The sequence below is a fragment of the Andrena cerasifolii genome, chromosome 7, assembly GCF_050908995.1.
Source record: "Andrena cerasifolii isolate SP2316 chromosome 7, iyAndCera1_principal, whole genome shotgun sequence".
NCBI classification, from domain to species: Eukaryota; Metazoa; Arthropoda; class Insecta; order Hymenoptera; family Andrenidae; genus Andrena; species Andrena cerasifolii.
In genome coordinates, this window is record NC_135124.1 from 9216566 (window position 1) to 9243309 (window position 26744).

Consider the following 26744-nt stretch of genomic DNA (forward strand, 5'->3'; position numbering starts at 1 on the left):
GTGGACCGTTCCGGTCCATTAAGGCCCTCCCAGCGCGAACAAACGTAATCCCGAAGGCTGCCTCGTAACTCCTCCTCCCAGTAATTAGGATAGACACCGAGGGGTTAATTCTGTTTACACTGCCGATCGACCCGAGCCCGAGAGGGCGGTCTGGGTACCGGAGTTTCCATTAAGTTCCCCGCAGGAAACGGCGGGAAGCAATTTCGTTTCGCAGGACGTGCTGCCGCGCGAAAGAAGCGTATCGGTGAAATAACACGTTACCACCTTCGACGCGGCGGGATTAACGCTCGCGCGCGGGGATGAAGCTATTATAAAAAGCCTCTAGCCGAGGCCGGCGGATACAGGATCTAAAGTGGCCAGTGGAGTGGAAGAAGGCTTGTTTGCCTTAGCAGAACGTTAATGGGGTTGCCGTTATCAGGCCTGGCAGGACGATTAAGGTTCCCTGTTGTCCGCGCGTTCCTCCTCGTTATCGTGCCGGGCATAATTTTCTGCGGGGATCTCGAGCGGGCATCTCGCCGAGCGCGAACCACAAGGCGCTCTTCGAGGGAAAGCGACTGGGAAAGGTTCGTGAAAATCGCACGGCCCTTCGTTCGTGGAGAGAAGGAGTCGTGAGGAGGCATTTCCTGAATGGATTAAGCCACGGAATTGGGCAGCTTTTGGGGAAGAATGGTGGTTGCAGCGACTGGTATTTCTTCGCTGATCGCGGATTCCTATGGCGATCACGTCTCCTTCACGAAACACGTGATCCACCGATGGTTGCCTGGATCGCGGATTAACTCCGAAAATACGAAATACCCGAGGAATCACAATAGCGAAGTCCCAAGAGGAACGCGCAGGCGGTGGCCCACCCAGTCACGTTGCTAAACCGCGAACGACCTCTGGCAGAGTCCCGACGGATTTAATTTTACTCGCCCCGAGGTGGACCGACTCCTCGATCGTGATCTAGGCCCGCTGTAGACCGCTTCAACCGACTCACCAAATCCGTGGAATTAAAATGATAATTCCCTTCCTGGTAGATCCCGTGCTCTCAACGATCTCGCCGCGATCGTTGGGTGGCCAAAGAATGGCTGCTCGTGGGGAAGACGAAAGCTCCCAGATCAGCCGCGCGTTCGTCATAAAAGAGCTTTACACTCGGAGCCGCAGCTCCGGGAGACGATCGTTTCGGTTCTTACCGCAGAATTAATTACTCGATTCGCCTTCCTAATTCGTTCGGTGCGCAAGTTCGAGAATTCGCAGCGTTGAAACGTCAGCGCCAAAGGAAAAACCCTATGCTATCTACACGTAATTTACTAAGATCGCCGGAGTATTCTCACTGGAGATGGCCGCGCTTTCTTTTATTTTTCCTGTACTCGCTGAACGATACGCCTGCAGTTACTTACGTAAGTACGTTGCGTTGCAGTTGCGCCGCAATCTTTCTTTTATATTAATCGGTTTGCCTATAATAACGAGCTGCTCTACCAATATTCGTGCACTTACCGATAACCCCTCAAGAATCTCGTTTTCCAAGAGATGACGCGACAATACGGAGACGACCCACCGCGTCGGGATTATTCGAACCGATTTACGCGAGGCACCGCGACGTGGGTGCCCCTTGAATTTACGACGGTGAGGCCGTTTTCATTGGCCCTCGTTGCCGTGTTATGGTCCAGCGGTCGCCATCGATTCGGGGAACCGACAATGAGATTTAACGCCTCTAAATTGTCGTGAATTTTAGACGAGCGTCCGTGGCGTCTATTTTTCACAATAAACCCGCGCGGTCGTTTCTTTTCGTTGCCGCGCGAGCTTCGCCGCGCCGCCACTGGAATTCGAATCGATCGAAATTCTGGCGGGGAATCTGGACGGCGCAACGAGCAATCTCGGGTGCGCGAAAACAGAGGCAGACGCGTACCGTTCGCCGGCATCGTAAAGTGTGATTTATTCGACTCTCCCCCCGTCTCGCCGGTAATTATCCCGAACAGCGCGATATATAAGCCAATTTATCCCGCGCCGCTCGTAAAGTGGCCGCGACATGGAGTTACATGGGTAACTCGCGCAATTCACGCGGCCTGATTAGCCGCGCCTGCCGTTAATGCGTGCACGCGATAATTATAATATCGAGCGACGCGACGGCCGGCTATCGACAGGTGAATGTTGCCGGCAGCCATCGGTGGGCGAGATATCGCGGAAAATCGCGAAACGCCCCGGAGAACCAGCCGGCAAAGACGGGCAGGAGCAACCGCGCGGCGATATCTCGATATAACTCTTCGAGAACCGAGCGACACGATGTTGCAAATGATTTTTACGACCAGCCAAGAATGCCGCACGACCTTACGGGAGCCTGGTGGCGTGCCGTGAAATAATGTCGTCGGGAAAAGCAACGGATCCGTATTTTCATAACTGATACGCGTCAGCGCGAATCAACCCGACAGCCGAAAACCTATCATTAGCGGGTAATAATTAGACGGTAACGATGAATTTTACATGAACCAGCGATCGCTCACGGCCGGGAGGAAGTGTCGCGGCGGGAAGGCGAGTACCGATAAACAGGCGCGATCGAGATACCAATCGCGACGGATTATGCAAACGGCGCTAAGTGATACGCGTGTAATTGTAGCGTCGGGCACAACAATTTTCATAATAAGAGCATAGATTGTTGCACCTCTCTGTGCGCGTACCGATTCCTCGGGGATATTTCCATTCGCGTCTATTACTATAATAAGCAAACTGGAGAACGTTTTCCCCTTTCGACCGAAGTCTATTTCCATCGAGGGTCGATCGGCCCGATGAATATTTATGAACGAAACTTGTAAAATACTGGAAGCTACGAAGCCACCACTGCAGAGGGTTTCCTCTGGCAAATACATTTCATATTCCCTCTCGCACCGTTTCACCCATCCACGAGCGGCAACAAGTAGATACGCACTGCTTACCAAAACTCCAGCTCCAAAGTGCCGGTTACTTGGAAAATCTCCACGCGTGGCTGCGTGTCGCAATCGGTGACGCAATGTTATCGATGTCAGCTCGCGCGCCGGCAGCTCGAAGTTTACCCTTTCCACGTTTTCCCAGCGAGCTTTCGAGCTGGCGGCTTCCAGAAAGCACGCGCTCGCTTCTTTTCGTGCCGGTGGCCCCCCGACATGTTTACAGAGATGTTCCGGTCCCGTGTTTACTCGCCGTGCACCTCGACGCTACTTTACGATACTCGGTGTGCTCGCACGCACCTCCGATATTTATGCGGCGACCTCCACGCCTCGAGATGCGGCTTGTACCTCGCGCCGCGAACAACCGTTCGGATAAGTGCTCGAGGATTTTCGTAGGCGCACCGTCTCGATTATTCCAATTTTTTTCTCCTCTGCCAGCCGCGGCGACTGGTGGCGCGTCGAGGAGCCTCGATCGCTGGGGATAATCGCCGCCCGTCGCGACTAATGAAACATTGCTAATTCAATTTCGCACACAACAGTCCACTTATCGCCGCTCGTTTCCATCTATCACGGCGGACAGGTAATTTCCGGGTGCCTATCGTCGCGGATCGATTACAAATTAAGAATCTCATACACGAGTCGCCTAGTAAATAATTCATACCCCGCGCGAATGATTTATATTTGACGGAGCAAGCGCCGGCTGAAATGGTCACGAGCTTCTTGCATATTCCTGCGGGAAATAACGATTTGCTCGGCCGCCGAGGCTTCTAATTAGCGGCGTGTTTCGCGCGGCATAAATCCGGACGGCGATTGAATTACTTCGGAGAACATCGGCGATTACCTTCGATCGACGGTGGCCGAGAGAGAGAGCGACGCGATGCGTCCGTCTGGATACAGGTACGGGGCATTAACGTGGGCAATAAAGGGGTTTGCGCAATGGAAGATTGATTTCTCGCGGGGCGACGCGGAGACTTAAGACCCAAGACCGTCACCTGTCGTAACGGAAAAATCCCACTGACAGGGACTATTAACTCTCCGCGGGCGTTGCAAAACTGTCATTAATCGGGATTACCAACGTGTTTCGCCTCGTTCCTTTCGATAACCGATAAAAGCCTTCCAACGCTATTAATTAACGACTGTCCACCCATTCGTCCACCCAGAAAGCACGATTAATCCTCGCGTTACGTTACCAACAGGATCGCGTGCGTTTCCATCATCGGTCCATAAATCAGCGCGTCGTTTCGCGAGTTCGTTCCCGTCCTGCTCTCGGCCACGCTGCTGGCGATAGAGCGGTACAAAGCACTCGAAGCTTTCGATCCCGAAAGATCAAAGGAGCGCGCGGTTCGTACTCTTCGCAACCGTTTGGTGCCCCCTGGCAAGTTGGAATCGCGACGCGGTGCAATTGAAGCGCCCGCGGGCGCGTTGAGTCATTCTAATCGGGAGTTTGGCTGGCTCGTCGTCTGGGAGACGGTAATTACACCGGAGCCACGTCTACGATCATTGTTACGCTCAATTAAAGCGCGACCGCGGAATCATGCATGAAACGCGATACACCTCGCACTCGGCGAAGATTTAAATTCGCTCGTTACGCGACAATCAGTCGGTCGGCTGTTCGCGGACGTCTCGTTCTTCCTACGCGCGACCACCTCCATAAATATGCAACGCCGAGACCCGCGATTGCACGCGCAATAGTCCAGTGAAATTAGGATCTGTCTTCGGAATAAATTCCACCAAGCTTAATTTTCGTATGGGCCTTTATTTAGTCGTTTCAAACAATACGTCAAAAGTCCCCATCGAAGAAAAACAACTGTTTTTCGCGAATATCTCGTTATCTAGCAGTTTTGCGACAAAAATAGTTATTACACAATTTATAGCCTAGGAAATTCTCTACAAAAAATGTGGTATGAGTTTTTTTCGTAGGAGTAATGAGAACGTCAGCATCGATGGATGTAGCACGTGTAGAGCGAATAGAAAGAACAAGAGTAGGTTACTGCTATGCTGTCTCAAAAATTGGAAGCTGCCAACTTCAACGTGAAATTTTTCTGTACAAGTCATCTTTTTTGTACAGAATTCCCTAAGCTACAAATTATGTAATAACTATTTTGTCGCAAAACTGCTAAATAACGAGATATTGGCGAAAAACAGTTTTTTTTCAACCCTCTGTAAAATTGTTAGCGGCGGTCGGATCGATGGGGACTTTTGACATATTCTTTAAAACGTCAAAATAAAGGCCCATACCAAAATTTAGCTTGGTGAGAATTATTCCGTCGATTAGACAGATTTCCGTCTAATTTCACTGGACTGCAACGTTCAAACGGAATCTTACCTTTGACATTTGACACGGGGACAAGACGCTCGGCTTTCCCACGCGTATTGCCTAATCACCCAGTGGCCACACTAATTGGAAGTCACGGCGGAAATCGCGGGTGGAATCGATGGAGGGAAAATTAGCGAGTAAGCAACGCAGCTGGCGCGCGGAGGAGCTCAGCTGGATTACCCCCGTTCGATTGCCCAACGAAAATGTCAGTACGGTGTCACCGATTTACGACCCGTGCTCGCGCGTTACGCGCCGTTTTATGCAAATATTAAATCGTCGCGATAACTTCCAGCGACTTTCCAGGCGTTCCCTCTCGCGCCAGCCTCGGCGTACAATTTGCAATTATAAAGAGTCGCCCAGCGAGCGCAAACCGCCGAGGGGGAGAGGAGGCACGCGCCTAATTGGATATCCCGATCGGATCTCGCTGGACAATTTGTTCGTATCAGAAGGGCTAATTAACCGGATAATCAGCATTCGAATTCGACGGAGGAGGCGCGCGCGGCCAACGAGCACTGACTTATGCGATTGCCGTCAGTTTTTTCTTCATCGGACACGCACTCGGCCGTGTTAATTATGAGCGAGCAGCGTGACGCCGCGGAGAGTGGAGGTCGAACGACCAACAAGTATTTGACACTGGAGAAACAGTCTCGTTAAGAGACGGTTACATAACAGAGCCGAGCGTCATCGCTGAATTTACGGTTACGTTAGCGATTACCCTTTGAATTGGCAACTTCCTGTAGCTCGCAGCTCGCGCTGAATCGCCCGAACCTCCGCGATTTACTCCCGTTCGCGCGCGCCCGGCTAGATCCGCGCCTCTGTTTGTTTTCGCGCGTGGAAACGGCATATCTCAAACAAAGCGGCTGCCATCGCCTGATCTATGTCGCGAACCGGCCCGGGCGGTGAGATTTTCCCGGAAGAGTCAACGAACTTGAACGAGATCTCGGTTTGATCCGCGGATGCTGATCCACGGGTGGCTTATCGCGCACGCGTATGCTCGCGAGGCTAATGCCTTCACGAGCTACCTATAGCGTTACGTGATTCTGGGAAAAGCGTGGCCGCTGGCTCTCTATTGTTCCTCAGCTTCAAATGGATCGCCCTTGCGCGAGGGAGCGGTGAAACGGACGAGACGTCACCAGCGTGGAAAGCCGGAAACTTGCGCCGGCCAATTTATCTAGCGTGACACGCGCATGGGAATTATTACGGCAGCCGCGACGCCTCGGCTAATTATTACGCGTCGCCCTCAAAGCGCCGAGACGCGACACCGGCTCGGCAATCTCGCTTTGTCCCGTCCATTTTCGCACGGTCCCACCGTGTCGGGCCTACGCGCTGGACCGTGTTCCCTCTTCAAAGGGAAGTCGATACATTTTGTTCCTTGCGCTGAATAACTTTTAATAACCTGCAACAACAGTCGCTTTAATGTCCATCTTCCTCCTCTGCTCCGTTGAAATTCCAGTCGGTTAATGGCCCGGCGAATGACAGACAGAAGCGGTACGTTCTCCGGAGGAGAAATTCGATCGAAGGGGGGAAAGAAAAATTGGCGTTTGAGCTGCGATTGTGCGGGAACGGTGCGCGGGACTTCGGTCTTCCTCGAAGGATAGCCGTCCGAGAAGGCAGGGCTGACAGGAGACACGTTGTAGCGGCTGCTTCCGTGGCATTCGTCTTTCAGCGACACGGGCATTCGACCGAAGCAACAATTTCGTAACGCTCTCAGACCCCTTTCTCGGAAACTGGCGCGCTCCCGCGAATATTAACGACCGCGAATTCGTCGATCTCCATTGATGTCACCGTTTCGACTGATTCACAGGCGGCGTGGACGCGTCAGGAATTTCACCGGCGCGTCTGGCCGGCCTACGATGTGTCAGAAGGCGCGACGAGAATAAATGCGTTGGTAAAAAGGTCTAGCCCCGCGCAGTCGTCCTGGTCCCTTCTCGCCGCTCTCGGAGGTGAAAACGAATCCATTCACCGCTTCCCTCCACGCGTGGTTCGTCAAAAGGTCTCCCCGCTTTCACAGCGATCATCCAGCGAGCGGGAATCGCGAGTTCCCCGGATGGCGGCCCGGCGATCATCGTAGCGAAACGCCTGGACGTCTCGCGCGTAGGGCAAGCCTCCGCGAAGAGGAGCAACGACCCTCCAACTTGGTTTACTAACATTTGCCAGCTAGACTCGTCCCGCGAGTGGTCTATCTTGAGCTGCCGGCTATTTCGGCGACGACGCGCCAAAGATTCGGCATACCGATATGCACGGTGCGCACCCATGCCCATCGAAATGCGAACCAACGACCCAGTGACGCGCGAATACCGATTCCTCGCCCGTTAAGCGCAACTTCGTTGCTTTCCATCGCGGACCTCCACTTTGTCTGGAGGTCGTTGGATCGTCTGAAAGGCCAGCTTCTGGTTCCGAGCTCATTGCTAGGCGCATACACGTCACGATTAGTTCAGCCTCCGAAGGAAGACTCTTCTCGGGGGGGATAGAAATTTTTTCCCGTCCGCTGGCGTGCTCTAAAGACACCTTTTCTTGCGCCACGGCTTCACGCGCGCGATTAGTCACGGGATATTTCCGAACCATTGAAAACGGACAGCTTGTAGTCGTCGGATCGGGTTAAGGCCAGCACTCATTGAGCTGTTACGGCGTAAGGTGCGCCCGGTAGCCGACGCCGACGAGTTTGCATAAAAGCGGCGTCGACCTGGCTAGGAACAGACGATAAATCGTCGATTTCACCGCGGGACAATCGGATTCGAGACGAGGAATTCAATTACAGTTACGTTCGGTCTCTTCCCACCGGCGTGGCCAATCGCTAATTCAACATTCCCCGATCGAGAGTGGCGGCGAGAGACTTTCCCGAGGCAAAGTGGCCGTGTGCCTGCTCGTAAACAGAGTTTCTCTCCTGTAAAAGCTCGCGGGGAGAGAATCGCATCGCGGTGCACAACGCGTCCTTTGTGCGTAATTGGACGTAACCCGACGCTGATGACATTTCGAGGAGAGCCCGCTGGGCTCATCGACGTTAATCGCCGCGCGATACGCTCGCGAGCGCTCTCGCTGACGGAAGAAAACGGCGATTACCGCTGCCATTAAGTGCGCGTGGGGGAAAGGTGCGTGGAACGAACGCACCGTGTAACAGGTTCGAGGAGAGACAATCGCGGGACAATTCGCCCGCAGCTTCAATTATCTTAATTACTTTCTCACGCCCCCGCGAGAAAAATTGCAGGGTGGACACCTGCTCGACACTCGCCTGCCCGTGGGACGACGTGTCGATCAACAAAGTCCAGGCAAGGGAGAACTTTCCCCTTTTCGTATTCCCAATTTCTTATGCTAACCCTTTCTTCATCGTTCTAATCTAATCCATGTGCAAAGGCGGCTCCAATTCTCAAATTCAAAGCAAGTCGTGAACGGGTTCTACTCTATTGTATGTTCCTTGGTAGCGAAGGAAGACGGAGGAACTCGAGCTAATGGGTAATAAAGGGGCTTCAGACGATGATACATGTTGCAGAGAAACTTTGATACGTGCACCTTGCATCTGCCTCACCCTCCCGGCTGGTGAGCAAGATGCCAGTTTCAGGAACCTGTATCATGAAGCATGTATCAATGTTTCATAGTATGTATCAGCGTCTGGAGGCCCCTAGAGTCAGATAGTTTTAGCAAACATTGTAAATCGAAGGAAGGCGTATTTCCGCCCGAGGGCAACCCTCCTCGCAACAGTGTACATAGCTGGGCATTTGTATCGCTAGTTCGTCCAGTGAAGTTAGGATCTGTCTTCGGAATAAATCCCACCAAGCTAAATTTTGGTACGGGCCTTTATTTGCTCGTTTTAAACAATATGTCAAAGTCCGACCGCCGCTAAAAAATTTACAGCGGGTTGAAAAAAAACAACAGTTTTTTGCGAATATCTCGTTATCTAGCAGTTTTGCGACAAAAATAGTTATTATACAATTTATAGCTTAGGATATTCTCTACAAAAAAGGTGCTATGAGTTTTTTTCGTAGGAGTAATGAGAACGTCAGAATCAATGGATGCAGCCCGTTAAAGCGAATAGAAAGAACTACTGAATTAATTTTTACTGAATTTTCTAATTTGTTGTAAAAAATGAGGCTTGAAATTTATTTGAATTGTCGGTGCCTTTCTTAGAACACGCGGTATTCGTCGATTGTTCATCTGATTAATTTGATTTTTATAAGTTATGTTTAGTATTATAAGGCCTTCCAAGCTGCCGAAAAAGCCAAGACTTGCTTGGCTCGCATTGCCGCTATAGATGGCTCTCATTACCCCGACCCGCGGGCAATGTGGGCCAAGCCTATTTGTTCAGGAAAATGTGATAGTTTGTTCTGAGTTGAAGGCGCGTGAAGAAGGCCACTCTTACGTAATTCTTAATTACTTGTTTAAAGAATTGCCGAAGGTTCTAATAAATATATTAAGTGACTGATTAAATATCTTGACTTCTCATTAACTGGCTCATATTTCCCCCATCTCATACATGCGCGCACCGTCATACTCGAAACTGGTTCCCAATCGCACGAGTTGTTCGCGCGGATAACGGGGCCCGTATATCAGTTATGCGTCGCGCGACATTATTTTACAATTGCGCGCATCGCGGGGACCTTGTGCCTTTTTCGTGAACAATGGCACGGCGTGTCTGGCCGGGGCAGCTTTGAATGGTGCCGCAAAAGTTTCGCCCGCTCGTCTCAGGCAAACAGCTCCTCGCCTGACACGATTACCGTTCCTTTCAAGTAAATGGAGCTTCGCATTAGAGACGGCCATGCGTCCGGAGATTGTTGCCTTATCGACCATCGCTGGGCCCATTAATCGGCATGAGTATGGGGTTATTTGAGAAAAAACGGCGGACGGGAAGAAGGTTGGAGGAGCGACGCTTTGGCGGCTCGATGGTCGGGCAAGGTCGAGCCGTGGCATCGATAGGAGCGCACAGGCCGCGATTACATCTCGCTAATTGCTCGTTCCCGCGATAGGGGTACCGTAAATAGCTCGCCCTCTGTACAGCTCCAATTGCCGACGGAATCGCCGGCTAACGCCGAACCATTCGATAACCATCGTTGCGCTAATTATAACAGTTGCCCCACGCGCGTCTCGCGGGGCTACGATTAACGTCCCTCTTGATTTAAGGCGAGCGCGAACAGGCGCGTGGTATCGCCTTCCCCCGTCAATTATTCCCGCGGCTATACAATAGGGCCGCGGGGGAGGAAATCGCGTAACAAGCGCGCTCGATAAATCACCGGTCGTCGCGTGCTGCAGCCGATTGCACCACCTTGAACGAAAGGACACCGCGGTCCCGAGCAGGGATACTCTCTTCCCGCGGCGCGGCTCGATGAATAATTTACGGCGCTGTCATAAGCAAGCGTTCGCGCGATGAACGATGGAAACTTTTCGAATGCATTAGCGAGATGCCGACGGTGCATCGTCGTGTTCTTCGGCCGCTTGTCCGCCTTCGCTCGATGCTGGATCGATGACGGTTCGCGGCCCAGCTCAGAGCAGACAGATCTAGCGATCGTTCAACGAGGATCGGAGCACACCGTCGCGCTTAATGGGCAACGACTGGCAGGAGAGCGTCCAGCGCTGCGACAAAAATAGTTGACCCGCTTGAAAACGCACGCCGCCGCGCGGAAAGCGTCCGCCGAGCTGCTCGCGGTGCAGCGCGCAACGAATCCGTGGCGTCGCGACGTCGCGCGTCTTTCAATAGGAGCCCGTTCCCATCGCAGCGCGATCGAGGAATGAATATTAATGTCACGCATCGGGTATTTCGAGCAGACTGGTTCTCCTTGCGACGCGGTTTTAATTGAAAACAGTACCGGGTACATTACGGATGCATTTGTATTGTACCTCGCCGCGGGAAATCTCGAGGATCCGATGGCGCCCGATCTGGAGCGCGAGGTTGTAGGGATGCAAAGCTGCAGAGGCGTGCTGCGGGAGAAATCGCGGGGAGTTCCCAGCCGCCGCGATTGCTCAATTGCCAGGCAACTACTTTCTTCGCCGTTCTGTTTTACTGAATTCAACTGCCATCCGCGCGCTGATAACATCCTGTGTGCCAAGCGGGCTCTCGTTTGTTAGGATGACTGACAGCCGGCTCAACTTTTATCGCGCACTAATGAAACTGTAAACGGCCCGGCTTATTAGAAGTCACGACCAGAGACGTCTACACTCGTTACAAACGCGACTTTTACCGCAGCAGCTTCCCGTTACCGCTAATAGGTATTCCGCGTCCGATCGTTCCGCCTCGGGATGAATGGGGCGACCCTATTTGGCCCGAGGAACGAGTTCTTTCAATGAAAACCACCTGGTATGAACGAATCCGCCTCTTCCCCGTCGCGATCCTCGCTCGCTCGCCGGCGTCCTGTCGCTGCGACCGGTACGAGAAACTCTGCGCGAGCAGGCAACAAAAATACCACGCTATCCTGCGCGGCTCATTCAGCCCTGCCATACGAAGCGACCGTGTCAGCTCGGCGACACTTGTACTCGTATCCCTCGACACTGTTTTTCTACGCGGCTGAAGCCGTCGAAGAGGAGCGCCTGCCTCCGAGCCACGAAAAAGCAATGGCCCGAGTCTGAGGGTTAGCCCAATGTAGTCACTTTTCTCGCGACTCTAACAAGTATTTTAGGTGTCCGCCTCCGATCATTTTGATTTTTGGATATGTTATAGAGGACCGAAAAATAAGAAATACGTGTTTTTTTATTTTCCCCTGTTTTCATATTTGGGGCGTGAAAGCTGCGTTCAAAGTTAGGGTTGAAAAGTCATTTTTGTGGAATATCTCGAGAACTATTAGAGATAGGGGAATAGTGTCAGTGGACGAATTTTGTGTCTTCGAATGCGAAATATGACTGGCTCGCCAGATTTTCAAAAATCCACAAAAATGATTTTTCTACCCTAACTTTGAACGCAGTTTTCACCCCCCAAATATGAAAACGGGGGAAAATAAAAAAACACGTATTTCTTATTTTTCAGTCCTCTATAACATATTCGAAAATCAAAATGATCGGAGGCGGACACCTAAAATACTCTCCTTGTAAGTTCGAGAACCCGGTTCAGGGGGACCGTGTTAGAACGCACGGGTAAGGAATGGCGGTGGCTTTCGGTTTGATCGATAGCGACAAGATGTTTCCTAGGTGGGCAGAGCTTTACAAGGTACGAGTCGCTGGAGAACGCGTCCACGCCCCGGAATGCGAAAGCGTTCGGTTAATTAAACATCGACAAGGCGAATTGTTGATGGTCCTCTCGGGTACAGCCACTTGAGCTGGCGTGTTACGTACCATGCATCAACGCGTCATTGAAATACTGCACGGTTCAGTAGCCGCCGTTGGCACGACGACGATCTAGATCCGTTTAATCGCCTCGTAACTCGATCGCTTCTAAACGGTCACCTTCCTCCGCGTCAAACTCTGCAGTCGCACATTTTGGCGGCAGTTCCCCGATCGGTCGAGGATGTCGCCTCTTCGGGCAGAATCGAGCCTCGGCGGTGATTGCTAGCACGTCCGCGTATCCCGGGCTCGAAAGTAGTCGCGCGGGGAGCCTCAGTCCGGTAATTTGCTGCGAGTAAGCACGGCCATTGTCCTCCGCAGATCTATTCTCCGATACACCGGTACACGACGCGGCCCCGCGATAGATTTATCGCGGTAGCTGCCAGAGGAGCACGGATAAATAAATTTCCAGGCATTTATTTATCCCCGAAGACTTTCTAAGGAGTGTCGACGGCTGTGCACCGTGTTCTGCAAGGCGTGAATACCGGATGATGTCATGCAGGCGTTGCACCTTCTCCCCGTTAACGTGCGCGTCGGACAACTCGCGGATGATCTCATTGGTTAACGCGAATCAACCGTGTCAAAGTGCACGCCACTCGATTCCGTCGATCGATACGCTCGCAGTTTACCCAGCGCAGCGCGGCACTTTCCGTGTTCCTACACTTTTCCATTTCCATTGTTCCCATTATCGCGCCGGTTGATCGCGCGCGTTCAGCGTGCGCCGACGGTGCAGAATTCTTTCCCGGGAAAGCTGGAGCGGCGCTGCGATTAATGTCGGAGGTGGCAGGAACGCGTAACCGCCCAGAATACGCTGGAGAACCACGCGGAATTCGGGACTCGTCAGCCCCCAAGATCTATGAGGGAATGTCGCGAGCCCCGGGGAACGTTGGCCCGGGGCCTACGCCGGGTACGAAAATATCTACGATCTTCCGCGCGGCATTGGAATAATTCGAGGAAGCAAAAACGCGCGATTAATCGCTGAGACCTGCCCAGTGGAAAGCGGGGTGTTCTTATTTTTTGGAAGATGGAGTCGATTAGACGGGGACGGATCGCCAGATGGGCCGAGTTCGAAGTGGCAGCAACCACTTACGGTCCAGACGCGCGCATCCGACGACAGTGATTCCGTTTGTCGCGCACCGATTAATCGGCGGAGAGCAGGCCAGGAGACAGCTAGGCGTCGAACGCGAGAATCACGGAATGAATCATCGAAAGTGCTTCGGGTTCGTCGGTCACGCACTCTGTATGCTACTCTGTATCTGGCGCGCGGACCACCCGTGAAAAAGAACGAGGACGGAGGAAGAAAAGAGAGGACCGGGTTCATCGATCATAAATTATCCACGAATCGGGCGCAGCCCAGTGACTAACTGCGGAATCAATCGATTGCCAAGGGACGTTGCACGTAGTGAACCGTCGCTTCTGATTCATCGTTTGCAATTAAAATTCTGCGCGTCGCGGCTCGTCATCGACTCCAAGCTGCGCCCACTAGGGTGGCTCTTATTTTCGACTTTTGAATTTTCCTCGCGGCACCCTCTAGAATAGTTTCAAGTAATTGAAAAGGAATCCGTGTAAAGTTTGAGCTCGATCGGATAAGGAGACAGGGTGCCCCTGGAGCCTTGAACTTTTAATCATTATTTAACAGCTCGCGAAGTCGATTTTATATAATTTCCTTCAAGTTATTGATTAAATAAAAAAATGTGTCAAACAAAAGTTGCAGATCCGGACAAGGAGTATCTTTTATGTTCTATTAGTTTTTCTCGCGCGATAAACGGTTTTTGAAAGAAGTGCGAAAAACTAAAAAAAAACAACTTTTTTCCCTCAAATTTTGGAAGTTTAAATGCTTCTAGAATACTTTTTATTTATGAAGGCGAACAAAAAAATGGAATTTTTATTTTCGAGGACTATTTTTTAAACATTTAAGGGGGATATATACCGAAATATGCGAGAAAGATAAAAATGTTGTTTTGCCTCATTTTCAGTGTTTAATATGTCATGAATGTTTCCTGAAAATTTGGGAACTATTCTGGAGGGTGCCCCGAAGAAAATCTTGAGAAAAATGTTTACAAAGAGTACATAAGTTGTCCAACCACAACGCCGCGCTGAGAAATTAAGCGAGTTAACGAACACCGTTTACAGAGATACCCAAATGGGTCAGGCTTTGCGAGCCGCGTTCGAAGAACGTGTTTTCGTTCGACATTTGAATACGAAATTCGAATCGGACGCGCCGCTATCGCCGCCGTCGAGGCCTGGCGTTGCGTTACGCGCTGTTTTTCCTAATATTCATCTTCAGGGTTAGGCTGCGACATCGTCAGATAAGACGTTGTACGAGCATCGCCTTACACATGTCGAGCGAGCCGGGGCGTAAGCAAACCGCCGATCCCCATACGAACTTTAGTCCCGAACACGTGGGTTGGCTGTCAAGCAAATGCTAACGAGCCGATTACGTCGGGAGTTAAGACAAGTTAAGTCTCCGGGCCGATCGGCCCGGAGGAAAGAAAGTTACGATCGTTCAGCGTGTTTCTTTAGCGGGAACCGCGGAGCGAGGCGAGCGCTCCGAAGCGTTTGGCTTGGAGATTCATCGACGTCGGATCGCGAGAATTTACGAGACGAGTGCACTTTCATCTTCCTTGGGCCGTGGCCAATTTCTGCGATGGAAAGAACTTTATTTTCGTTGGCGGCCCCGATAAAAATATTCTGAAAGTGTTCGGGCCGAGAGACGAGACGATCCTTCACTCGGAGTAGCTCGACACCGAGGCGAACGTGCTCGATCCGCCCCGGCTGTATTCGCAAACAGCGATCGCGAAGTACAAACAGCCGAGAAAGAATGGGCAAATATTTGTCAACGAATCTCATAGCATTCGCGACGAAGGAGTTTGCGCTGCTCTCTTCGTTGCTCCCAGCAGCCTGCTCGCCCCGAGTATCACCCAGTAACGAGGAGGCATCAATAAATCAGTTATCGCGGCGACGATAAGAACCCTCTGGCTGACGAAGGCTGCGCTGCGTGCCGATCTAGTCGCGATAACGATCCCCGCCCGGCGTTAAAGCGAAATGAGTTCGATTAATGGCTCGACTATGACGGACGATTAAGCGCACGGCGCATGCAGCGTGGAACAATCGCCGGACTCATCTTTCCGTTGCCCGCTACGAATCAATTATCGTTAACAGGCGGCGATAAGATCGGCGATTAATAAGGCCTGGAACCGTGGCTGCGGGGAAATATGAATAGCCGTGACGCGTGACTATGCGCGCGGATGCTGAGCCGCGCAGCTCGCGAGGAAAGCGGTCGTTCCTCTAGCTAGTTCATTAGTTGGTTAACATGTCTGTTCTATGGCTCATTAACGCGGCAGCCGGGGCGATCTAACAGCTGCCGGTACCATCGATGATTAAAGTGCCCCCGGTGTCTCGGCCGATCGTCATTCATAACAATTAGGGCTGTGGGCGCGAATCCGTTCCTAGAAGTTACGGCAGCGCATTATCAATGACGAGCGCGGTCGGCTCATGGTCTCCCATGCTGAGTGGCAGCGGCCAGTGGTGGCAGACAGCCTGGCAGCGAGGCGATCCCTTTCTCGGAACGGTGAGCCCGCCATTTGTATGGGAACCGCCACGCCGACTCTCCCGTGCCTCCGCGTGTCCACCTTCTGCATTTTTTTCTGCCGTTGTAAAAATACCGTCGGGCGAAGACAGGCAGGGCCCTTCTCTCAGAAAACTGCCCCGCGAATATTCTTTCTCTTTGCTACTCGAACCGCGGCCGAGAAGAGGTTATCGGTCTCTCGGATGCCGTCGATTCGTCTCGGGACCCAATCTCGATCCTACACTGTCAGCATGCCCTTTTGAGACAATGCGATTTAGGATACCTAGTTTCCTAGGGAATCTAGGGAATAGGAGAAGAAAGAAAGCCCGACACTTGGGAAGCCGCGAAGCCCCCTGAGATCGAAGGTGAATCTCGCGCGAAATGAAGATGACCCACGATAAAGCCACCCTTCTTTTTTGCATAAAGCCGTTCGGAGTGACGCGTCTAACGCGAAAGTATGTGACCCAGATTTCCATAATGCAAATGATAGGCTTCCAGGGAGCTCTAAGCGGACCACCCCTACGACTTTTGGGTGGTCCGGGGATTGGACACGGGTTGGCCCCGATATTTAATAACAGGAGGTGCGCCGAGAGTGCGTTAGCGCTTCCCCAGCTACGTTTAAGGGCGCTTTAAATATTACCCTGCTGGCCTTTTTGCGAGGGGATCCGAAGGCTCGCAGGTCCGGGAGGGGCCGTTTCCACAGGCCGATTCGAGCCCCGGCACGAATTCCGCTCCCTGGAACCGGACTTTTTACTGTCGACTCGATCGGCTCGAAGCGGTCGTTCTGCCTCGGTCCGCGGGGTAAAGCCGCTTTACGCCACAGTAAATTTCGCCAGGCACCTTTACGCCTGTTTGAGGCGGTCGTTGCACAAGCACGTTCATATAATTAACACGTAATGCCGGTACGAATAGCAAATAGACCTCGGTTAGATTCATTTTACGAGGCTGCCTGGCACCGGCGAGCTGTCGCGCCGCAAACATCAGCCGCTGGTATATACTCCGAGATAGAAGTGAACTCGCGACGCAATCGTTCGCCCTGTTTCGCTGAAACTCGTGCCAAGTGTCTCGGCTCTTTTTACAGCCGGCACACGCGTCTAATATTTTATAGCGGCGGGAAGACAATGCACGATAATGCACTTAACGACCGTGCTCGTTCGTGCACCCGGACACCGCGCGCACGTAGAAGCAAGCTCGCTGGTTCTCCGTGATCTTTGCGCCTAGCCGAGCCCGCAGAATTTTCCTGAATAGTCGATCGCCACGATTCGAGTTTCGGCGCTCGGTTACGCTTCACGCGGCGGACGATGCACGAGGAAATCGACGGCGCGTGGTCTAGTTCACAATAGCCGGGTCGTTATCAGCGTTCCGCGTCGCGTGTGATACGCAGGCGAAAATCCTTGAGCGTGTCCGACCAGTTAACAGAACAAATGGCATGTCGACGACCTCGATTCTTTTTTATCGTCAATTTTCACAAGCTCGCGCTCGGCCGCTCGATCATCAGAACCGGTGACCCCTGACACCCAGCGTCGTAAAACTCGGACGCACGTTTCTCCGAAATTGATTCCGCCGCGATAAATATAACCGAGCGGCGACCGCCTTTTTCCGGCGATTATCGTCACTGTTCCCCATTCGATTTAATTAACCCCGAGCCGTGCGACCGGTATCTAATCGCGGGCAGACTCGATAATTCCATGTATTTACTCGGCCGTCTACATAACAAAGTTCGACGAGCGGGCAGAATGCATGAACAGCGCAAGAACGAGGTACGTACACGCGAGGAGAAAGATCCCGCGAGGGTCTGCTCCGATGTCGTCAGATCTCCTACATTGGCGACGGTGCTGTGTCGCATGCAGCGAGATCCACGGAAACCGCTCTCGTCCGTTTTCAAGTTCAGCCCGAGGCTGACCTCGCACTGACCCTCGCTACTTCGGGATCGTTAACGATAGCGCACCACGCACCGCGCGGATTTACTAGCGACGTATGTAATCAGCTGTTTGCGATCGCAGATCAAAGAGGGAGGAAGAATCCTCGTAAACGAGACTCTCAGTCCTGACCCTCTATGTTTTATCGGCGCACAGGCCTCCTCGAAATATCCTGCTCCGATACGACTCGAAAGATCGATTCCTTTAAATAGAAATGAGTTTCTCGTCGGAAGACGTGGCCAGATAGCGAGTACAAGAAGAGTGGCCTTTATGGTTTATGATTGCAGCATTTACGACCATTCAAAGTCTACCATCGAAGTAGTCAAACTTTTTCCATCTGCCGAGTGAGTTCTTTTGCGGCAGGCTACGTATTAGGGCGGAGAGGAAAATTTAAAATTGAGTTTTCAGTTGGCCTAGGTGCGGGATAGTTGTCTTTTGATTGATCAAACACAACTGTAAAAAAATTTTGGAAAAATATTCATGTCTGCAGGTTTTTTTTCTCCTAAAAAATATTATATAATCATACTATATAAACGAAAATTTAAATTTGAATTTTCAGTTGGTCTGGGTGCGGGATAGTTGTCTTTTAATTAACCAAACACAACTGTAAAAAAATTTGAAAAATATTCATATCTGCAGGTTCCTTTTTCTCCTAAAAATGATCATATAATCATATAATAATATAATCATTTTTAGGAGAAAAAGGTACCTGCAGACATGAATATTTTTCCAAAAATGATCATATAATCATATAATAATATAATCATTTTTAGGAGAAAAAGGAACCTGCAGACATGAATATTTTTCCCACATTTTTTTACAGTTGTGTTTGGTCAATCAAAAGACAACTAACTATCCCGCACCCAGGTCAACTGAAAATTCAAATATAAATTTTCGCTTTTACATATCGCTCCGGCCTACTACGTACTTGTCGGCGCCAAGAGCTGGCCGATCGCGAGCGAAACGATAGACGCAGCGAAAGTGTTGCAGAACGAGCGATACATCACATTTCGAGTAATTGGCCGTATTGTGAGCGGCGAACAAGTTAATTCCGGCTACCCTTTGTCCGTTCCCGGATAAATTATCTCGCGGTTTACCCCGGCGATATCAGATCGAAGTCGCCCGCGAGGGGACAAGGAAGAACAGATGGTCGTTCAGACGTTGGATCGTTCCTATTCAATTATTCCGCGGCTTCCACGCGCTGCGGCGTTGAATAATAACAGCTCGGGGAATGCAATAAACGCGCGGGGCTGTTGCAGCAACGACGATAACCAGGCAGCTTGAATTCCCGTACGTGATTTATGCCTCGCGCTCGGATGCAGGGAGGAAAAAGCGCGGATAAAGGTCGGCGAGGCGTTTTTCAGCCGCAAGTAGGTCGGGCCCGACGGGGTGTTTTTCTCGCGGCGTAATCGCGGCGAGCGATTCGAGAGGATCGCGAGTGCGGAGCGACGAACCGAAGGCGCGCGAAAAAGAAACGGCAGACGCCGCGAGCCTCGAGTGTCCATCGAGCGGAGGCTCGCGAGTAACCAGCCCTCGCAGCTGGCAGACGCGCGAACGAACGCCCTCGCAGAATTTCTCCTCCGTACAGACGCGATCTACATACGGCTGCGCGTGCGTACATGCTCGTACGTGTACGCTAGACTGCGAGGATTGTTTCTATTAAGCGGCTCGACATCAAAGGATCGCAGATGCTGCAGACAGCGATTAAGTAGGTCGCTGTCCTCTTTCCGAGCGGGTCGTCGAGGAAGGTGCGTCCCGGTTGGATGCAAATTCGCTTATTAAACTTTATCTGCGGCAGAAAATCTCGCGACGGTCCGCTGGAACGGAGGGCGGGAGTGTTGGCCACCCACGATCGAAAAACGATCACGAAGGGAGCACAATTTATGCGATGTTCGACCTCCCTTTGGTTTGCCAATCGATCAGACCGTGCTCGCGGCCGCGTTGTCAGCGATACCCCACACCCTGTGCCCTGCGGCGATGGAAGACACCATTGCGTTCGTCTAGAAGTCCAGGTACTAGGTACTCCGGATAGTATTCTCACCGAGATTTCTTCTGTCGTTCAGGACTATACCGAGGACGAGGTCGAGGACGAGACACCAGCCACTTCGACCGCGTCGACGACTACCACCACGACGACTACCACGAGCACCACCACCAGCACACCTAGGCCCCTGGTCACCCAGAATTACGATTACAGAGACCAAAGGCCGTACGAGGGCGGCACCGGGGCTCAGTACAACGGGTACCAATCGAAGCAGGATTACCCGCCGATGTCGGCGCACAGCGTGCACAAGTGGCAATCTCTGGGCACTCGGGAGGGCGTCAAAGAAACCAGAGGCAACATGCAGCAGTACAACAAGAACGGAAAGAGTGAGTATACGCGAATTCTTGCCGCGTAAGTAAAAAGAGGATGGGGCCGTAATGAAGGTAGACTTCCTGTCGATTTATGCAAGCATTCGCGACGTGCTCTCGGGACCGCACCTGTTGGCTCTCTGTCTCTCTCTCTCTCTCTTGCCGCGATATTGTTATTAATCATGGTGAAATCGTCGAGGGTGGTCCAGCGGCCGGATCTCGTCAACACGGTGCGCCAATTACGCCTCGAACGTAAACATCGCGTAGGTAATTATCGGATCGCTCGTCTGGCTTGTCCAGTTAGAAATTAATAGGTAAAATATGGAGCATATAAAAGCGGGCAGTGAGGACGAAGCTCGAGAGAACCAGTCGCGTCGTAAAAAGGAGGAAGAAGGGAATAAAGTCAGCGTCGCGTCCGTTCTTGTTGCTATCCAATTTCTGCGCCTCGCGTCTGAAGCTTCTCGAGCCGGTGGGATTGCGCAAGCTGGATGCTCGCGCGATGCGGGCTCTTCCTTATCCATCGGCTTCTATTTAGATCGTGCAAGGAGCAGCGAGCTCCTCTGGAACGCGTAACGGAGCGGAGAACGGAACGCCGAACGGCCTATTAATATGCAAATTAATGACGACGATTGCGCTTAAGCCGGCACGGTGTTGCGGCAACTCCAGCCGCCCTTCCTATGAACTCCCGTGTCCCACACGAGATATGTGCACGCACGTGCGCGCCCCGCGCCTTTTCAGACGTTAACGCGCGCTGACGCGTTCCAATCGAATCGCCGTCACGCGAACCTCGAATCCATCGTGAAACTTCCAACACTTATCTAAATTAGCTGCGAGTTTCGGAGCGGTTGGATTACGTAAGGACTCCGATCGTCGAGCTCTCCTTGGCCGGTGGATCGTGAATCGTGCGGTACATAACCGACCGCTGAGGGAACCGAGACAATTGGATTGGAATGCAGCTTGATTGGGAACGGAGCGCGGGGAGGGAAATCAATCTGGCGGGTGAGAAAAGTAACGGACGATCGGATCTAATCCCTTTCTCTTATAATACATTCCGGAATACGTTTGAATACGGGATGTTCAGCGAGCGAGCGCGCATACTTCAGGATCCCTGACGGTCGTGCCTCTATTGTAAACCTGGCGATATGATCTCGCGTCGGTGCAGCCGTGGCAAGAGTAACGCCTACGCCGGGGATTAGCATAGCCAGATCGCCGGCTCGAGATTAACCGAGAGAATAACACCGCAGCGAGAGACGTTTCCGAAACTTCTCCCCTGAATCGGTTTCGTCGCGCTTCCGTGCCACGCGTCGCGGACTCCTGCTGCCTTGCTGTTACGATTACCACAGTACATCATCGTTTCGCGAATTATTACGCATATATTTGCTCTCCTTAAGGCTGTTCGAGTAGCTTGAAGTTCCGACCGAGCCGAGACTCGGTTTCCGAGCCGAGCCGAGTACCCGTAAACACCGAGTAGCTCGAAAGAACCGATCGGCTCGATAACACCGAGTAGCTCGGCCTTTTTTCGGGCGGCTCGAATATACTTGGAGCGGACTGAAATTTTCGAGCAGACCGACTGTGTCGAGTAGCTTGAAGCTTGAAGCTTGAACGTTTCGGGCAATACGAATGTTTCGAGTATTTTAGGTTACGTTTATCTACGGGAAGGTAAATAATGGTTCTCGATAAGTAATGTGAATAATTAAAATGTAAGCTGTAAATGGAAATATTCTGTAACTTTCGAAAATAAATACTAAATTTAAATCTTTCTTCTTCGTATGGGTTTTACTTCTGCCGTGCCACTGTTAACACAGGGCGATACCCGCTCATAAATAAATAAGTAAATCAATAGATGAATAAATAATTAAATAAATATAAATAAGCGTATTTATAAAGAATCACCATCCCCATTCAAGCAGATTGGTATTGCGATCTTACATTAATAAAATAAAAAATGAGAAATTGAAAAATTAATAATGCAAGGTTTACGTATTCAAATGTTTGCAAGTAATTCACGATTCTTTGTAATTACGCTTATTTATATTTATTTAAGTATTTATTCATTTATTTATTTATTTATTTATGAGCGGGCAAGGCCCTGTGTTAACAATGGCGCGACAGAAGTAAAACCCATACGAAGAAGGCGAAAAAGTAAGAAAAAGAGAAAAAAGTTAAAAGAATAGAAAGATAACATAAAGAGAAGTATACGAATATGTTCATGAATACACAAAAAAATGGAGAAAAAAAATTTGAATTTAGTACTTATTTTCAAAAGTTACAGAATATTTCCATGTACAGCTTACATTTTAATTATTCACATTACTAATTGAGAACCACTTTTACATTCCCGTAGATAAACGTAACCTAAAATATTCGAAACATTCGTATTACCCGAAACGTTCAAGCTTCAAGCTTCAAGCTACTCGACACAGTCGGTCTGCTCGAAAAAATTCCAGCTACTCGGTTTTATCGAGCCGCTCGGTTCTTTCGAGCCACTCGGTTTTCACGGATACTCGGCTCGGCTCGGCTCGAAAAGCCGAGTACTCGAACAGCCGTCTCCTCCCGCTCCATCCTCTCAGCAACGGCGAATTCGCGGGCATCTAATAAATTCATCCTGAATACGCCAACTGATAAACGACAGCTTGATGGGCGATCGCCTCCGGGTTCGCTGATCGTTCGCAATAATTCTCGATTAGAGACCAAGTGGCCGCGACATCTCGTCTCAGCGAAATCGAGCCGAACTTGGCACGATCGACCCGTCCGCGAGATTCCCTTCATTCTCTGACACTCGCACGCGGACGTCCCATCAACTTCCAATTTATAATCATCTGAACGCCGTCGAGGAAGCTTTGTCGCGGCCTTTCGCTAATAACACCGGGCTCCATCGTGACACGCCGGCGAATCTCCAGCGTCCCCGCGTGTCGTCGTGACTAGGCCTTTATTTATTACAGCGATTACCGCGTTTATATCTTAATATCGAGGCTCGATCGCTCGAAAGAGCTGGCGCGTTAACGTCCACGGATTCCCCCTGGCATTTGAAAACGGTGGCCCCTCGCGCCGGGATTTATCGATTCGCAGGTACACACAATGTAGTTTCTCTAGCGGAGCCGTACATACAAATTGCACCGCTAGCGATGGCCGCGGCATAATTATCGACGGCCCGTGAAACGCGTAGAAAGCGATTAGGTATCTGCGCGCTGAATCAATAGAAAGCTCGCATGACTTATGTCACCGAGGGAGCACGGATTCGTCACGGCTTCTTGGACATTTCTAGGAGGCTGTATCGCGATCCTCCGCTGGTGATCACGCGTACACCGACCGGAATGAGATCATGGGAGAGCGGCTAATTAAATCAAGAGAGGAGACGAGGGCTGGGGGTTACCCAGCTGGAGCCACGAATCTGATTAAATTTAGAATCTCCAGGCGATAGAGCCACGCATTTAGAATGCTGGACGGGGCTCGTAAAGTGGCGAGCAGTTTTCCTTTGGCTTGTTTTCAGAGGCAACGTTATCAAATTGAATTCGGTGTGTTGTTTCAGCCGCGGAGATCCGAGAGGCTTTTCAGCACGCGATCAAAGTGTCCCGGGAGGGTAGCTGCCAGTGGCCGCGACCGAGGGTGATCCCGGTGCGCGACGTTTACCCGAGCCCGTCGACCACCTACGTGCCCCACTGCGCCATCCTGCACAGGTGCTCGGACGACACCGGATGCTGCAGATCGGAAGCGCTCACCTGCGTGCCCAAGCACTCGCACCGCGTCGAGCTCTCCTTCTACGTGAGTGAATCCCTCGATTATTCCTTACGCGATACCTGCGTGCACCGACGTATGTACATATCCCGTGATTCATTTGGTCGCTCCGCGGCGAGACACGCTCGGCCATTTGCCAGGACGACGCATGAATCAGCGCGGAATAGGTCTCGGGCTTCGATTAAACGACAGACGATCCAGCTTGCGCGAATAGATAAATCCTGCGAGATCCCGTACAAACAGGCGCGCATCGCGCCTGATGGATGCCACGCCGCAACGGGGAAGACTTTATCGCCGAGGAGAAAGTACCATTAATCGTGTAAACTGTATTGAGGGGAATTTATTAGCGAGAAGCGAAGCGAAGTCGCGGTATTTTCCAGGCATGATTTACGGGACAAACTATCGCCGATATCGGCACGGGGATCTCGTGCGATTTGAAACTTTGTTCAGCGGAGAGACACGTCCGGAGTTTTCTGTGCCGGTGCACGCCGACCAGTTAATAAATAGCGACGTTATCGGCGGCCCGCGAATTCGATGACTAACACAAAACGCGCTTATCTAACGCGAGCCAGAAAGAAAGAGCCTCATAAATTCCTCGGCTCTCGGACCTGCCCATTAGTGTCACGGAAAACGGGTACGTAGACTCCGTGCGCTCGATGGAATGCCGGTGTTCCTTGTCTCGCGATCGCCAGACGCATACGCGCTTATGATCGAGTGTCAGAGCGCGCGCAAGTGTTCGCCGTGATCGTTCGCCGTACCCTTCCTCCCGTTTCGCATTTTCATTTCGACGAGCCCGCATAGGTAATTAGGGCCTCATCTATGATTCATCCCAGCCTGGCTTATGGCTCTTCGGTCTTTTGTATCGCGCGCATTCGACGCCCCTGAGGTATTTACGAACGTCGACGCACCGCTTCGGAACCAGCACGACCGTGACTGGTCGGAGGACACGCGTCTTCTTCGATGGTGGTCCTCCATCGTGTCGCATTAACCGCACACGACTATATTTATGCACGAAATCGATCCCCGGGAAAATTAGTGGTTCTCCCGCCTGCGTATTATGCCTGATTGTCGCCGATGCGTGAGCTTAAGGTCCCCTCACACCTTCTCGAGGATGAGATCGCTTGTAATCTCTCGGTACCCCCGTCCAAGGCCTGTGCGATCGAGGGAAGAGCGCGTGAATCGAACTCGACGGGAAGAGGAACCCGATGGAAACGGGATGGAGCCGAGAGCCTCGCGGGCCCGTTCTCTCTCACGAAAAGGATCGCCGACAAAGCGCGCATTCCCAGCCCCATAGACCTCCATTTCGCGAACCGGTGGTCAGGATTGTGCAACCGGTCGCACTCGCGATCCTCGCGCAACCCGATACTTTGCAGCACCGTTCTATCCCGCCATTACGGGCGGCCCCTTTCTCTCCCTTCCCAAGGGTTCAGCTTGACCTGACCTAATTTCGGATGCACGAACTGCAAGGTGTGGGAGTGCGAGATTGAAGAGGTGTCCCTGCCTCCCGAAATAGACAGCGCGCCGGCTGGGATTTCACCGCGCTATTGTCCTCGCGCAATAGACTCAAAGACAGAGCCGACCCTTCAGGCATTTCCTCGCCGAGGAACGGCCAATTAGCCCGTAATGGCGTGCCATTGAAAGTGCCCATCACGCGGGTGTTTGCGATAAATCACGCGTGACGCGTGGGGGAAACGAGTGGAAGCTAGCCGCGAGTATTTAAGCTGCAGAAGCTTCATAAAAGACCGCGAGTTCAGGCCCGCCGAATGTCTGTACAGGCTGCGTACAGCGAATCGCGCTCAATGCACGCTGAAGGTAATTAATTCTGCTCTTGCTGCTAGTATGAATTGAAGGGTACAGGGGGGAAACAGGGAATGTCCATTTATTTTTAGTGATTCTGTGATATGTAACGTATTTTGTTAGTGGCTACTGAAGCCACAGAAGTGTCGAATCACAAAGGGTTATAAAGTAGAAATGTTCACATAAGACAATGTTAAATATTTGTACTTATACTGGTTAAGAGGGGACACCACGGTAACGGCTCGAAAAGTAAAAGTATCTTTGGAAATTTATTAAAAGAAAACTCCGTAATGAATCTTTTTTAACCTTTCAGGACTTTTTATTGGAGATTTGAGATATACGAATATCTTTTTTTAAATTCATTTAAAGCAGATTTACAAGCTCCACAGGGCCAGTAACTTTGCGCTGTAAAAAATCTACTTGAGAGTTTTCTGACGAAATGATGCTTCTAAAATCAACAAACCAAAATATTTTAGAAACTACATGCGGATGGCTATGGCACGCCGGAATATTTTTTGCATTGGTCGTTTCCTTCTATTAATTTTTCAACGAAAGAGGTTAATTTACTGGAACCAAATTTCGCAAAATTTTCAAAATCGAACCCGTCGTGCGATGTTCATATAGTTTCCAAAACTTTTTGGTCTTTTATATCCGAAAAACCGTTTCGACGGAAAACTGTGAACCATGTCAGCGAAAATTGCTTGCAGCCCTAATTCACTGGAGCTTATAAATCTGCTTTAAATAAATGTAAAAAAGATATTTGTATAACTTAAACATCCAATAAAAAGTCCTGCACGTTTAAAAAAAAGATTTATTGCGTAGTTTGCTTTTAATAAACTTCCAAAGATACATTTACGTTTCGGGGCATCACCGCGGTGTCGTTCCTTGAAAACGGGGATTGTCCACGATCGAGACTGGTC

At 51.1% G+C, this 26744-nt stretch overlaps 1 protein-coding gene across 1 annotated transcript in view; it reads left to right on the forward strand.

Annotated features, from left to right (window-relative positions):
• LOC143371726 (uncharacterized) overlaps positions 1-26744 on the forward strand; it is a 70795-nt gene that overhangs the window by 8776 nt on the left and 35275 nt on the right. The window contains exons 2-3 of the mRNA XM_076817229.1: positions 20004-20310; positions 23822-24054. Coding sequence (XP_076673344.1) covers positions 20004-20310; positions 23822-24054 — 540 coding nt within the window. The remainder of the gene's footprint in view (positions 1-20003; positions 20311-23821; positions 24055-26744) is intronic.